Source organism: Theobroma cacao, chromosome 4 (assembly GCF_000208745.1).
Source record: "Theobroma cacao cultivar B97-61/B2 chromosome 4, Criollo_cocoa_genome_V2, whole genome shotgun sequence".
Lineage (NCBI taxonomy): Eukaryota > Viridiplantae > Streptophyta > Magnoliopsida > Malvales > Malvaceae > Theobroma > Theobroma cacao.
In genome coordinates this window covers 16053969-16070713 of record NC_030853.1, presented here as the reverse complement: position 1 = coordinate 16070713, position 16745 = coordinate 16053969, and the positions used below count along the sequence as shown (strand labels likewise).

Here is a 16745-nt window from a genome sequence, read left to right as displayed (position 1 = left end):
AGACAAGTGGAAGATCTGTGATCATTCATTAACAAGAAATAAATTCGAAGAGGGGGACGGGACCCTATATAAAGATTTTGTTCACATTACATTATTGCTTCTGCTGCAGGCAAACCTTAATTAAATCCTTATATCAGATTTTGATATGCAAAATAATTTTATTATTTCTGATCAACTATCAATCCACACAAAGAGACCAAAACTTATGAAACATGGAGCATGTGATCCTTAATTATTAAGCATTTCCCAGATTAATGTTTCGGCAAACAAAAACAGAATTTATGTTTTGAAGTCTCATTATTTGCAAATGCAAATCGTACGAGATAAAATATTGGAACCTAACACATTGCAGACTTCAAGCTGTTACTCCAATCCGAAGGCCTAAGCTCTTGACCTGCCAAACTTCTTCAAAAGGTTCTTTAAATGTTCAAATCCAAGACTGGCATAATCTAAGTCTGAAGGGGTATATATAGCAGTTCAAATATATTACGACATGTATATAAATGTAATTGTATTTGGTCACATACATGTTTATGAAACAAGTTGAAGCTCCCAAATCATGAGGTCGGTCACATTAATATCATCAATCGTTAATTGAGAAATAAGGCAAGGACATTGAGTTCTGGGAAAGAAATTATTGATCTATTTGCCTTGCACATGCATGCAACTGCCCTAGTCACAACAAATTGACTGCTTGTTCATATATACTAGTGGTATACTTTTTCAAGTGTGGAAAATTTTCGTCTTGCAATTTTCTGCTTCTTTAATATACAGTAATGATCTCAGCTTGTTTTTCTACTGACTAGTCAATATTCATGCACATATACATTAAGCTCATGAAAAGAAAAAATCATTTTTTTGGGGGTAATTAATAATTAAATACTGTTTAATGCATGATATTTTTGAAGTATGAGACGTTGATGGATTGTTAATTGATATATTAATTGCTGCATATCCTTTTTGTGCAGTAGAACTATAACTTTAGCTGTTACATGTCATTTGATGGAAAGCTTTGACAACAATGCTAATTTAGAGCATCACATTTCAATTAATAATAAGTTCTAACAAAAAAATTGATTAGGGTGTTTGAGAAAACAAAGTACCTCTCAACTAAAGGACAATGGAAAGACAAGGACGTCCTCATCCTTGTGGCACAAACATAGTGTTTATTAGCAAAACTTGAAGACAAAGGATTAGTGTCCTAGATGCATCCATGTTTATTATTGTCAATAGTCATGTGATCTTAATTTGCCAAAATTGATGTTAGATCACTTTCATCCCACTTAAGCATCCAAGAAAGCTTAAGAAAAAGGAGTCTAGCTACCGTCTTACCCACCATCTTTGCCAATCAAGCTGATCTGATATTGGCAGTGGTGGTTAGGAACACTTTTTTTTTTTTTTTGCAAAACTTTGTAAATTTCCCTCCTCTTCAAGTTTGATAGTTCCAGCTGAGAGCACGTATTCGAATTTGATACCTTCTTTGAATTTCTTTGGCTAGAAGAAGAGGAGAAAAGGGAGAGAAAGACAAAAGAAATACTTATGACTAGTGCTTAATTAGAGATAACTGACGAGCAAGGTAATAAGATATGGGCACTGCATGTGGTCTATGAGTTGTCCCAATCTTTGGTCTGTATTTATCGTTTCAGAGTAATATCATACGCCATTTATAATTTTCTTGTTTCTGAAATTAAATGATGAGCAAGCAATATCCTACAGCATTAATTTGAAATGTGTGATCTCGCGTCAGTTGAAAGAGAATCCGTTGAAACAAGTAGAAAAAAACAAGAAGAAATAATCTGGTTGAAAATCGAAAATGATAATGTTATATGGAAAATATTAGTTTGCAATATCCCCATAGCTTCTTCTGATAAATTCTTTCTGTTCTTCACAAGAAATATTAGCTCTGCAGAAAACTATTGATCATTTAAGTTTGCTTTGGTTTCATTTCTCCTGATTTTTTCTACCAACGAGACTAACAGGATTAAAAAAAAAAAGAGAGAAAGAGAGAAAGAGAAAGAGATACCAAGAATTTTTCTTGCTTGTTATTAGCAGAATGTGACCTGAACCTACCAGCAATAAAGTTTGTCATTAATACATCCCCGTATTTATTGGACTTGTCTATAAACAAAAAGTCTAACACAAAGGAAATGATGAACTTGAGGGTAAAACCATATCCACTTCATCATACACCCTTTGTAAAATGATCAATATCTTCCATTGGACCATCTCCTAGACCCTCTCCTCTCCTTGATGATGACCTAGAGATCTAGATGATGAGAATATAAAGATAAATATTAACAAAATTACAACTCAAATGTCATTAAATTGCACTCAAGCATATGTAAAAATCATCAACTGCAACAGGACTAAATTGAAAAGCTATCAACATTTCATTTTGAAGAAAGGCAAAGAGTGAAAGAGTGGCTCAAAGCTGTATTTGTTGCTTTCTGATAGGGATATAGCGATATGATCAGCAAAGCATGGTAGCAAATTAACCATCACGTGCGCACTTAAATTGTGGGGAAACAAAAAAATTAGCTGATGGTATTTGCACTGCTTAAGAACAAATAAAAATATAATTAATGGCTTTTTGACTTGGGCTAAGGATTGTGGTTGTGATCAACTTCTTTAGAACATTGGTGAATCTGATGGGGAAGAGTTCACCAAATTAAGAATGCTGTTCCAATAGTTCTTATTATCTTCATAGTAATCACTTCCATCACCACTGCCTCCACTGTTTTCATCAGATTCTTTGCCACTGTCTGATAAACTCCGGTCCATGGAATCATTAAGAAGAAGATTAGTGAAGCCTTCATCCATTACATTCCCAACATTAACATGGCCATTATTTGGCCTCAAAGACTCCGGAGTCCATCCTCCTTCCATGGAAATTGTCATATCATGAAGGCTAGAAGTGAAAGATAGAGAATTCTCCATACCCTCTTTGTATTCAGGCAAATTACTTGAACTTCCAAGGCCTTTCCAGTCTTGTTCACCTTCTTCTTTGATGATTCCAGTGTCTGATGAACCAGAAGTAGTGCCAACGAACTCAATCATGGGCATTGAACTCACGCCAAGCCCGGTACTCATGATCGGAGGTGCATTCTCTGAGAAAGTAAGTGTAGATGTAGGAGACTCAAGGTCACCAGCAACCCCAAGTCCAGTACTGTTTAAAACACCAGTATTACCTTCACTGGATTTAGACCAGCCACTGTTCCAAGCTGTCTTATTCACAAGCTGGGCAGCTGAAGCTGAAGTAGAAGCAGAAGCAGAAGCTGAAGGAGCATAACCTGGAGGGTTCAGCTGATGTTGGAGTGAATTTGAACGTAGCTTTGATTCTCTAACCAACCTAGCTTCAGCTTCAAGCCTAGCACTCTCCCACTGAGCCATATGGCTAAGGTTTGCTGCATTCTTGGATTGACCATCAGTGGAGAGTAAAGCATCACTTTTTGGCTTGTGAGTGACTGGATCAATTCCCATTTTGGCTAACCTTTTCTTGAGATGAGTATTCCAGTAGTTTTTGATCTCATTATCAGTTCTCTTTGGCAAGTGAGTGGCTATGGCCGACCACCTGAAGACAAAACAACGAAGACATAATAGAGACAGACTCTTACGTATACAAAACCCTAGAAAACATCAACCACCACAAAGCATTTTTTTGAATGCTTCAGTCATCTAGAGACACAAAAATTAAATAGACAATTAAGAAAATGAGAAAAAAGAATGAACAAACTAAAATTTATTAAAAAAGAAAAAAAATCATTTGCTATTTCATTTTAATGAAAAAATTGAAGACCATTTTTGCATTTAAAGATCCCCTTGTGTTAAAATCAGATGTCAGAAGAAGTAGCAACTTATTGCAAATGGCAGAGACCACAATTTTAATAAATATCTGTAGGGTCAAAAACCACCCAAAAAAAAAAATGTGTAGGTGATAGGGTAGAGTAGCAGTTCAGACTTGAGAGTTATTGTGTGCGGCCATTATATCAAAAAAATGTTATTGAGTGTAAGAAATTTGTGCTTGAATTTCCAAAACCAAATTTGGAAAAACTAGGTTTAGAAGATCAGAAAACCAGCCAGTGTTCCAAAGTGATACAATCAAGGGTCATGACGGAAGAAGACATCAAAAAATGGACGAGAAAAAGAAAAGAAGAAAATTATCATGAACTTTTACCTGTTCCCTAAAAGGGCATGTAGTTGAATGATGGTCTGTTCTTCTTGCAAACTAAACTTTCCTCTCTTAATATCAGGTCTCAGATAATTAGTCCATCTAAGCCTGCAGCTCTTCCCACATCTTTGAAGACCTAAAAAACAAACAAAAAGGAAAAAATTGAGCTGAACTGTAGCATGGATGAGGAATGAATGAAGTACCTTGTACCATAAGTAACCAAGAAAAGAGAAGAGAAAAGGTTAGGGTTAGTCACCGGCTTTCGCCGGCAAGGCACGCCAGCTTCCATGACCATGTTCTTCAATGTAAGCTAAGAGTTTCTGATCTTCTTCAGGTGTCCATGGTCCTTTCTTCAAACCCACTTTGTCACAGCAAGGTGATCGTCCCATTGGGTATTTAGTGAAATCAACAAAGAAAGAGGAAAGTTGGTTCTCTCTTTATATAACACAAGATATTGAGAAACTAATGGAGAGAAGGGAGAGAAAGAGAGAGAAAGAGGGGGGGAGGGGGGGAAGAAACTTGTGTTTGTAAATGAAGAGATGGGCAGAGAAGAAAGGTCAGTGAAATAAATGGGATAGAGAAATTAATTTTTGATCAGAGTATATGCTAAAGTCACATGACAGAAGGAAAACCCTTTAGTAGCATTATTTCACTATGTAGCTTTACTTAATTCATAGGGCACCAAAAATTGTCCCATGTATATATGGCCAAAGAACGAAGGAAGTCCCCAAACCCAGAGGGATTTGAAAGGATTTTTTGGTCCTCACAACACAAAAAAGCAAAGGTAGTAATGGCATGGGGTCCGATCCAAAATTTCAAGTCTCTCTCAAAATTTTCACTACATTACTCATGGTGATGGTGACTTCTCCTTTCAATTTTGACCCTTTTCTGAAGGTGTATTAATTAGCTTATAAAGTTGCATTTTAGAACTAGAATTGTGTATTATAGTTTTCATGGTGCCTTTAAATTTCTTTTATTACACTTTTTTCATTAGTGCTTTTGTTAAATAAATAGAATAGATGCACCTACCCTTTCATTACACAAGATTTTGGCGAAAAACGTACAATTTTGATGGTTGAACTGATGACACAAGAATGACAAAAACCTTGTTGATGCATGATGATATTAATCCGAACCCCCCCCCCCCCCCCCCCCCAAAAATAAAAAAAAAAGGCAATAAAAACAAGAAAAGTTTACATATGAACTAGCTTTGAACTCATATTAAAATATATACAAAGTGTTCAATGTTAAATTAACTGGAATATAAGTAAAGACGTCTGCAATTTTCATAAACATATCAATAGTATGTAGTTGATTGGATTGCAAGATTCCATCTCTAATTATGAGACATCCTAATGATTAGAGATTCCACGGTAGAGGTTTTGAGTTTGAATTTTGAGATGAAATAAGTGAAATTTATGAGATGAGAAAGGGTTACTCATGTTATGTAACTCGAAATTCCTTATGTATTTAAAAAAGAAAAAACCCAAAGATGCAAGATGCTCTTAACAGTTCTATTTAACCAGAATTTACTCATGGTGACTATTAAATAAGTGACTAAGTACTAATTTACTCATGCTGAACTTTTAAATAAACTAAGTATTAACTTATAAAGTCAAAGTCTCATTGAGATCCTTGAAATTTGCATAGTAGATATATACATTCATGGATCAGAGATAGACAATTATGGAAGTTTAACTTGGCCTCAGGTTTGCAAGCTGTAGAACCCTACTTGAAAAAAAGATAGTAGATTTTAACTGTTTTGGAGACTGTAGGTTCTTTACTTCTTGACCAACCTAGCTAATTAGAGTAATCCATGCCTGTTCCTTTTGGAAATGTGAAATTTTCAGCTCACTGCTCACTACTTAGGCCATACAGAATGCAGAAACTATCACATCTGTTGATTGGCTACTCCACGGCATGAGACTTGAGTGTGGACTAACGCCAAACTGTTGAGAGCATTCAGATCTATTGTTACCCAAAATGACGGGGCCAGAGTATATTGCATAGGCAGTCAGTTTGGCATATTGAATCTGATTTATTGATTTCAGTAACAATTATAAGTTTTCTTCTGGTTTGGCTAAAAGCTGGCTACGACTGCAGAGCCTTTTATCAAGAACTCGAACCCCCATTTTTTTCCCTTATAATTTTTCCCTTACACTAAAAAAAAGAAAGAGATCCCTTCAATGCTATATATCACTACAACATATAGCATAATTATTTAGCAGTTAAATGTTCCAATAATGACTTTGTTTAATTGTCAACTTGTGCTGTTAAAATTAATCACTAAAAAGCTGCTGCTCAATGTGAAAAAAGGTCAGCACTCTGAAAAAGTTTGTTTCCTTGGTGAAAAATCTAAAAAAAAAAAGAAGAAAAGATGTGTTTTGTACACTACAACTCATTGAAAAAGTATGGTTTTAATTACTTCTTTATAGAAAGATCTTCAAAGACAATTTCTTTTTTATTTCTTTTCAAAAGGAAAAAGTGGATTTCCTTGATAACCTTCAGCGTACAAAAGCTTTAGTCATGAGACTTTTTGATTGTCATCCTGAAGTCACAGTAATGTGTTGCAATTTTTAGTATCGTGTTGCAGTCGTTTTTGAACTTTGTTGAAAACCCAATTTTCTTGCAGTGATATTGTGGCTATTGGCTATGGCTAACCTTTGTACATATGAAGCCAACTTACGGTTGTGATATATTTCTTTTTTTTAAAAAAAAAATCATAAAATTCTGAAATGTTGAATTTTAGGTTGATCGGAATTCAAGATTTTATTTGGCTAAAATTTTTATTTGTATACAATATTGAGTAGTTATATAGTTTTAAACTTTTTGTTACATATTTGAATCTTAATCCTATTGATTGGAATTCAAGATTTTATTTGGCTAGAATTTTTATTTGTATATAATATTGAGTAGTTATTTAGTTTTAAACTTCTTGTTACATATTTGAGTCTTAATGTTATTCTACTTTGAATTTTTATATTAGAAAAATGAGTCTTTAAGTTTTAGAAAAGTAGTAGTGCTTTGGAAGCCCTAAAGAGAACACATTGTAACTTTGTTTTTGCTATAAGTGGAGTTATAATGGGTGTGGGTGAGTATTCTTATGAAGTTATTAAAAGAGGGTCACAAGGGTCTTTGGGTCAGTTTGAGAAAGTATTAAGAGAAACTTTATTGTACATTAATTTTTCAATAATAAAAGAATTGTTACACTGACATAGGCAAGAGGTTGAACTACGTAAATTTTTGTGTTTTTCTATATGTTTGATTTTCTTGTGTTTGCATCTTTGTTGTTTTTGGAGCAATTTTCATAATAGACTAGCATTGGAGTTTCGGGTTTAGTAGGTCAAGATTCAACAATTATATCGAAAGTTACTAGTTCTACAAATTTCTCAATTAAGAAATTTGATGGGATGACTACTTTCATGGTGGCAAAGAAATATGAAAGATATCCTTTTGCAGCAATTATTGATACACCTTTTGCTAGCAATTAGATAGCATAAAAGATATTGAATGGGCAAAGTTAGAGGAAAAGTGCGGTAGTACTATTTGGTTTTGCATTGGAGATAATGTGTTTAACAATGTAATTGATGAAGAATTTGCTCTACAATTATGGGCAATGTTGGAGAAGATTTATTTGGTAAAATGTCTTTCCAACAGTTGCAGAATTAGGTACAAGCTGTATCACTTGAAGATGGAGGAGAATGGAGACCTTATGAAGAATATGAACAAGTTTGGTGAGATCATTCTTTAGTTGAAGAAGGTTAAACGTGAAGGTGGAGGAAGAGAAGATGGTATTATTGTTCCTTACATCAATTTTGGACTCCTATGAGGTATTTTTGAAATCTATAATTTGCGAGAAAGTACAACAATGTTAAAGTAAGCACAAACAGTTATGGGAAAGATACAACAACGTTAGAGTAAGCACAAGCAGTGTTAATGTCTCATGAAGCCCGAAAGAAAAATAAGGATCGGAGTAAGGATTCAATTGACTCGACATTGGTGGCTAAGGTTCAGAAGGGCAAGTCAACTATTATAAGATCTAAGGGTGGCAAGTCTAGACCTAGTAATGTTCAGTGCTTTCGATGTAATGATATGGACATATTCAAAGATATTGTCCTATAAAAAGGGATGAGAATAATGGGACAAATGTAAGTGTGTTTTCGTTACATCTTTTTTTGAAAAGTGATTTTATTAGCCTCATAACCATAATGCTATCTCTTGCTTAAGTCGTAAAAGACTCCCATGTCATAAGAAATTCGATCTGGGCAACAGAAGCTAGTACAATTGACAAAAACACTTTCCATTACTCTAATCAATGGTATCTTCTCACTAGAAGACCGAATCATTCATCAGGAGCTAAGTAACTTGTAAACAAAAGTTGGGTATTGCGTTCTATTACAATCTACTTAACAATTTCTAATCCAACCTAACCAACATAACCACACACTAATTACAAAATACTGAATAGCAAAAGCAAAAATGCTCCCAGCTACTATTTCTCATCTTCCACGACAGCAACTCAAGAAACTTGTTACATGTTTTTGACCCTAGTGTGTTTTCGTTACTAACAATGATGATTGTGTTGTCCTTGCAATCTCAAAGATATGAATGCAAATTCTAGTGATAGTTTGTACTTAAATTCTACTTATGTCACTCACGTATGCTACCAAAATAATTATTTTGATTTACTTTAGGAAAGGGTGGTCGTGAATTTAACTTTGGATGATAAGTCAACAATGAAGGTCATGGATCTTGAAGTTATGAGAATCAAAATGTTTGATGGGGTTGTGTAGTCTTTAGGTGGTGTAGCTTATGTCCCAAATATATCTAAGAATCTAATATGGTTTGTTGTCAATGATGGAGTGAAAGAAGTTACACAAGATTACATGGTTCTAATTAATGAGGGGAAATTTACATAATGTTTTTTGTTGTCTAGAGACATGAGCACTGCACAATGGATGATGGCAACCAAATTGAAATTTCATTTACCGAGAAGGTGATGAAAGGTTCCCAAGGTTCCCAAGGTTTTCATGGTGTAGATGATCATGAAATGATGAAAAATCTTGCTAATGTTTGTGAATTGGAAAGGTTGTCATGGTCCTTCTCTAAAGTCAATTAGCGTTATTGACTGGATGGTTATACATTTGCCTTGGCTGTTTATCAAATTGAGTGTTGGACCATACTTGATTCGTTATGTGTAGTCGAGGTAATTAATTTGAAGGTTAATGGTTTGGAAAGTCTTGTACTTGGAGAGTTGTTTAAAGTGTTAAAAAACAGGTGAAGTTGGAGAGCTGCAATTTGGGACAATTAGTGAAAAAAGTTTAAAGAGTTTGAATTTACGTCAAAGGTGAAGATTTGCTAAGTTTAGGGTTGATTGAAATTTGAAATCTTATTTGATTGGAATTCTTGTTGTGTATAACATTAAGTAGTTGTACAGTTTTTCACTTTTTGATCCAAAGTGAGTCCTAATAGTATTATGTTTTGAACTTTCATATTATAAAAGTGGGTATGTATCTCGGTTCTAAAAGAGTAGTAGTGCTTTGGGAGCCCTATAAAAGGAGTGGGTAAGTGTTCTTGTGAGGTTGTTATTGATAGAGGATGTACAAAGGTGTTTCCGTTGGTTTGAGAAACTATTGAGAGAGATTTAATTCTATTTTAATTTGTCAATGATAAAAAACTGTTTCACATTTTAGATAAAGACAAGAGGTTCAATCATGTAAATTTTTATATTTTTTTGTTTACTTGATTTTTTTGAGTTTCATCTTTATTGTTTTTTGAACAATTTTTCATAACAAGAAATCTAACTTAAGTTTAGAAATTAGAAATTATGCAGAGGAATGTGATAGGAAATTATCTTATTTCTTAAAGAAATTTAAGATTCTAAACTTCAAATTTAGATGAATCCATGCTTTAATTTACTTGTTGATTCTTAGAGCCATTTTGTCACCGAAAATTTTTATTTGAAAAATTTACTCCACTAAACTGTAGGTAAATCATTTTTACATAGGGAGGCTCAATTGAGTTTTCTTTTTTTAGTTGTAAATTTTTCTTAGATGCGTGTATTCCATTGTATTTCTTCTCTCATCATTAGTTTTTTTTTTTTCTTTTAAATGGTCTGCATCATGGAGACATTTTTTCAAGTAGAAATTTGAAAATAATATCAACTGATTTCACAATATATTGGGTATGAGTGAGATTGAATATTCTTTTACCAAAATTTTTGTACCATATTAATCTGCTCATTTCTCAACCCCGCCCTCCCTCATGGGACGTTGTCTCATTTAATATATGTTCCTGACTATGTATTCGTTTGGTCCCAATCTAAAAATTATAAAAAAAATTAAATTTGCAAGTAGAAATAATAGTATGATTACATCTACTTATTTGAGCTTTAATTGTCTTTCTTCTTCTTCTTGGTTTAAATTATTCTTTTTCCCCCTTGGCCTAGCATCTACTCATATGAGTTAGCTAATAAGTTATGGTAACAGATCATCAAAGAGATAACCCTGAAAAAGACTACTATAACTCTAACAATGTAGGAAACTAGTAGCCAAAATTATTGAATTGATGAATTAATAGCTTAAGTAGTATATCTAACTTATAGCTTTGTATTATGGAACACAATTTTGTCCTTTGGATATGATGATTCTTTTTATTACCAAAAAAGTAAAAAGATTGTGTGCCCTAATCCCCTATTAGAAAGAAAGAAAACAGACTTTTTTTGAGGTGGGTGTGGATTAATTGTCCTCATGTAAGTTCAATATCCTTAGGGACGGTGGCAAATTGTACTTGATTTGGTTCAAGATTATTTTATACTTTGCATTAAATCAATCTGATTTTGATGAACCAAAGGGTAGATGTCGACCTTAACCCTTTCAAAAAGTATTTGCAGCCTAGTATTATTTTTTTTCTTTTCGTATATACGAGAATATTTAAGAGTTTTTACATTAACTAGAATTGGTTGACAAAAAAATTCCATCCTCGACCGGGCCAATAATCTTATCATGTTTTTCAAATAACCTCTTTTTTATTATAACTTATATAGCATTAACTTAAGCATTTATTAGCACAATTAATGTATTTTTTTATTCTGATCGATACTTTTGTTATTTGTTTTTTAGTTCTTAAAAAAATTACTGTAAACTCAAAAACAAAATCAAATTTAAACTTATAAATGTATAAATAATTAAAATGTAATATAGATTATTACATAACTAGGTTACGTAAAAGTAAAATCATGCATTTTGTTATATATAACAAAGAGTACATTTTTTTAGCTACAATTCTTAAAAGTATTAGTGTTTGGTTTTATATCCAAACTTGCTATTTACTTTTTTTTTTTTTGAACTCCACAAAGCAAAAGGCAAATAGGAGATGCAATAACCAAACGTGGTCGAAGGGGACAAATTCAAATGCAGAAGCAGGAGTTGAGGGATTAATGGAGGTTAATACAATAAAGAGTGGGGTATAATTATTATTGTTATCTTGAATAAACATAATACAAAGATATATAAAGACAAATAATATGTAAGAATACATTGACAACTATATCCAACGTCATTGTCTCTGGTCAACAACAATCTCAACTTGTTCTAAAAAAGTTGCTTTGTTTTTTCTTAAATTTTAAATAAAAAATCAGAACCCGACTTTATAAATAAAGAAAATACGTATTAGACAATTGAGTAAAAGGAGGAGGTTGTATTAAACACTATTTGTGAATATACTGATTGCTTATGTTCCAAGAAGTACTCATCCGGGGAAGGTTTGGCTCTGTATATAATAGATAACAGTAATGATAGAGACCCCAGCTCCAATTCCATATGCATAACTTTTATTAATATAGAGGGAGAAGGTTAAAGATTAAAGGGGGAGGGGGGATTTATTGACGTGGGCTCCTGGCATTTGGAGTATAAGATGACAAATAGAGAGGTGGGGGTCCCATTGGAGAAAAGCAAAAGATGGAATACTTTAAATGTTTGTGTGTGGTAAGCAAAGGCAAAGGTGTATTGGATCCAAGTTTCGGATTGGTTGGGTAAGGACAATGGGGACATCTCCTTAAATTCTCCCTTCCATCATTGCCAGCTCTAGTTTGCATGGTCCAACACCGCCTTAATTGCCCCGTTAAATGAATGTCCATTACCACGTGTCAATCTTCGGAATCATCCACATGTCTACTTATAACTCTTCAGAGCCCGTAACAAAAAGAAACCCCCATGTAAATATAAAAGCAATCAAATTAGTAACTCAACTAACTAGTCATCACCTTTTAATGTTATTAGCAAGGGTAAGATTCAAAGTTTCTTAGATTTTTCTTATATGTGCAATGTCTTTTCAGATTTTGACATTAGATTGCTCTATTAATTTGGTGACTTGCATGAAGGAGTGGAGACGGATCTCATCAGAACTAGAATAATAATTTCATAATTCTTTTTATTAGAAGGGGACATGGAAATTTAGACCTTTTTCTAAAACAAGATTGATAATGTTTATAAGCTATAATCTTCAGGAGACGACAGAAGCAAAAGAGAAAAACAAATATATATATTTTGAAGGGTAATTAGAGCAAAATTTGACCATGAATGGTCCTTGAACCTATATAAAAATCCACTTCAATTTTTGTTAGGTGTTGATATAAACAGCAAGATCGATAGTCTCAATGTAATTCATTTGTTGGGGAATAAAATATTCTCATTTGAACTTGAAGGTGATCAAATTATTGAGAGAAAGAAGTAGCTAGATTCTAACAAATGCTTGGAATTCAAAATGTTAATCAATGCTGACAAATGTACAATGTCTGTCTTAAATTAATCTTAGTTCAATTAAATGCAGTCTTTGTTCTTTGGTTAGACCTAGAACTAAAAAGCAAACATAAACTATAATTTTCCTGTAAATTACCTTTTCTGATAAGGTCATGTGCATTCATTAAATAACCGAAACTGGATTAATGCAAACGTTGACGCTATAGTAAAAAAAAAAAAAAAACACAAAAGAAATAAAACAAAGGATCGATTTCTTTTTCCGTACGTACATATGGGAAAAAAATTCAAACCTTGGACCTTATCCTCTGAACAAGTAACAATTAATGGCTCAAAATTGCTTAATTGTTAAAAAAAAGAAAAGAAAAGAAAAGAAAAATGGTTGTCATAAATGAAGGCTTATTCATTTCCAACTCCGCCACCACCGCCAGCGCTGCCTCGCTAGTTCTGTTATGTGATGGGAACGCGACTTTGTCTACACGAGGTGGAAAAGGGCATTAATAATAAGTTTCACAAAGGACAAAGCATTTGCTACATTCATTATCATCTTAAAAAGTTAATTAAATGCAGTAAATTTTAGTTACATAATAAAGAGATCGAAGACCCAGTATCGTTTTCATATTCAATTTCGTTCATTTTTTAGCATCTTTTCATTCATATCTCGAAAATGATTTTATGCCAACAAAGATATCTTTCTTAATTGATGCATATATCCAAGAAGAATATTTAGGTGGTGTAGACACTGTAAAAAAGAAAAAAATCCTAATTAATTAAAAGTAAATGAAAAATAAACAAAAAAAGAAAAAAAACAAAAAAAGAGAAAGGGGGAGAGGGTACGACTGGCAGGGTGCGGATGCACGCTGCCAGGCACCTCCCTCACCTTGCCAGACGCAAAAAATTCATGTCTGGCAGGGTAGTAGAGGCACTACACTCGGTCAAAAGCCGAGTGTATAAAGCCCCACTGTAGCAACGGATCAAGGATCGGGAGCCACAACCCGCAAGCCAAAAATTGAAACGGAAAAATCCTAGCTTTCTAGCAACTGAGAGCAACCACAAATTCTCAATTAGAAAATACAAAAAATAAAAAATATATATATAGAAAAAGGGTGCACAATGGGAAAGGGAGGATAGTTCGAGTTCTTGGGAGTCGGATTTGGGTTTTGGGTGGTTCAAATTGGAGGTGAGAAAGACTTTTTGTGCCGCCGGTGGTGGGGTTTGCTTTTTAGAGTTGGGTTTTAGGAGCTGTCCGGCGGTGAGGAAGAGTCTGATCGGCAGTAAAAGAGAGAAAAGGAGGGAGATCTAATCGGTTTGCTAGAGGGAGTAACGGAAAGCCTCCTGCTCGCCAGTGATAAGCTGTCCAGCGGTGAGGAAGAGCCCGATCGGTAGTAAAGGAGAGAAAAGGAGGGAGATCTAATCGGTTTGCTGGAGGGAGTAACGGAAAGCCTCTTGCTCGCTAGTGAGAAGTTGTCCGACTGTGAAAAGGAAGAAGAAAAGTTCGACGTCGGAGCAAGGGAGTAATGGGACAGTCCCCAAGTCGCCGGTGTGAAGTGTGAGAGAGAACGGTGGGATTTTTAGAGAGAGAAGAGAGAGTCCGACGACTAGAGAGAGAAACAGATGAGAGAAAATGAAGAAGAAAGTAAAAAAATGAGGGTTTTATAGCTAGGGGTTGGTGATTGTGAAACGATGTCGTTTTGACCCACAAAGAGTTCATATTCAGTCCTTCAAACGGCACCGTTTTAGGCACCAGGAGGCTGAATTCTTGAAGCAAGCTTTTTGGGCCTTCCATAGATCCGGTTTCTCCTTGAGCTGATCTGGGTTCAAATTTTGGGTAAGCTTTGGACCTTTGACATATTGAGTTTGTTGCATAATGATTGGGTTGATTGTTTTTATTTTTGAGAATCATTAACATAATTTTATGCAATTGACAAAAGTAATAATGATGATAAATAAAAAGGAAAATAGGTAGAGATATGTTTATGCTGTAATATGAATGTTAGAAATATAGAAAATTTACTAATATAGGAGATATAAAAATATATAAAAATAAACATTTGGTAATAGAAAAGAAAATTATATATTTAGTTACATAACAAAAATAAAATTAGGAAAGAAGTAGAAAAATTAAAGAAGTAGAAAAATTACTTATTTATAAAAACATATTTAGGTATACAAAAAAATATACAATAGTGAAATAAAGAAGTGTTTATTAAAAAATGATAGATTTAGGACGAAAGAAAGAGAAGAGAAAAAGGGGGATAAGTGAACCAAAATGAATAGAAGCTTGATAAAAATATATAGATTAAATTAAGTGAGAGATGGAAAATTATTTGCTAATGGATGGATTGGGATAGATGAAAAACATAAAGGAACATATTAGGTTATAAAAATAGATTTAATAAATGAGTAAAATGAAAATTAAAGCAAGGTGAAGAATTATTCATATAAATAAGACAAGTACTTAATTCTATACCGATGATGGGATGATCGGTTGGGACGCGAGAAGTCGCAATATCGGGCCCATATTTCCTAGGTTCGAAATTCGAATTAAGGCTCCACCAGTACGATGTGAGGGCCTCGATTTCAAGATCTTGAAATTTTAATAAATAAAGAATTTGACTATACAAAAGGTATTCAATAAAAATAATAAAAAAATAACAATAGATAAAAAAGGATAAAAATAATAAATAAAGATAATTAAATATATAATAAAAATAAATTTNGCTAAATTTTCCTAGGTTCGAAATCCGAATTAAGGCCCCACCAGTACGATGGGAGGGCCTCGATTTTAAGATCCCGAAATTTTAATAAATAAAGAATTTGACTATACAAAAGGTATTCAATAAAAATAATAAAAAAATAACAATAGATAAAAAAGGATAAAAGTAATAAATAAAGATAATTCAAATATATAATAAATAATAAATTTGTGAAAATGCAATATACACGATATTAAATAAATAAAAAAATAAAAAATAATATAAAAAAAATCTAAAACAACAACTAATTTCAAATTAAGCATTAAATATCAAGTGGCACAAACTATGAATTAATAAATATTATAAAAAAAATGTGAAGATAAAGATAAGAAAGAAAAAAAGAATTAAATATAGATATATAAAATAAGATCTTAGGCATTAGGTTTGAATAAAAGATTGCTTACGAAAAATATAATAATAATAAAATATAAAAATATAAAAATAAAAATAGATAATAAAAAAATAAAATTTTTGTTCATTAAAAATGACATGGAATCATAAATAATTTATCTAATTATAAAAGGAAAATATAAAAACTTAGAATTAAAATGTAAGGTATAAAGAAAATAATAAGAAAAAAAATAGAAAATATGATAATAAATAAATATAATAAAATGAAAATAATAATTAAATAATAATAAATAAAAAAATAGACAATTGCATTAGCATAGCATATACATATTGCATCATGCATATCATTGCATATAAATATTTCTGTTTTCGAGTTTAAGCGCCGATGATGGGATCTTCCGAGGATCTTGTGAAGGCGAGTATTCCCCGAAAAGTTTTCTAGGTGAAAAGGTGTCCCTGGATCCCACCAGTATGATGGGAGGGCTCGAAAAGCATCTTGAATAAAAGGCTTCTGCCCATATTAGGTTCATTACACACGAAAATATTATTTTAAAAGAAAACGTACGATGACCCCGATGATGGGATTTATTCGTTGAATTTGTGAAGGTGAATTTCTCGAATAATTCCCTAGGTGAGAGAACACCCCGGATCCCACCAGTATGATGGGCGGATTCGAGAGAACGTCCTCAATAAAAGGTTATTCGTCCGACATTT

The 16745-nt window shown here is 33.0% G+C and overlaps 1 protein-coding gene across 1 annotated transcript; it reads right to left on the bottom strand.

The window, feature by feature from the left end:
- LOC18601559 (myb-related protein Myb4) lies at window positions 2318-4820 on the bottom strand. The gene is made up of 3 exons (XM_007032538.2): window positions 4425-4820; window positions 4175-4304; window positions 2318-3571 (listed from the first exon to the last, which is right to left on the bottom strand). The coding sequence occupies exons 1-3, from the start codon at window positions 4555-4557 to the stop codon at window positions 2629-2631; spliced, it is 1206 nt and encodes a 401-aa protein (XP_007032600.2). The 5' UTR covers window positions 4558-4820; the 3' UTR covers window positions 2318-2628.

What these genes read in the sequence shown, in the direction of transcription:
- LOC18601559 (XM_007032538.2), bottom strand. Translation starts at nt 4,557, where the DNA reads ATGGGACGATCACCTTGCTGTGACAAAGTGGGTTTGAAGAAAGGACCA. An exon ending in TGCCTTGCCGGCGAAAGCCG is followed by an intron (nt 4,305 to 4,424) that starts GTGACTAACCCT and finishes TTTGTTTTTTAG; the next exon opens with GTCTTCAAAGATGTGGGAAG. An exon ending in CATGCCCTTTTAGGGAACAG is followed by an intron (nt 3,572 to 4,174) that starts GTAAAAGTTCAT and finishes TTTTGTCTTCAG; the next exon opens with GTGGTCGGCCATAGCCACTC.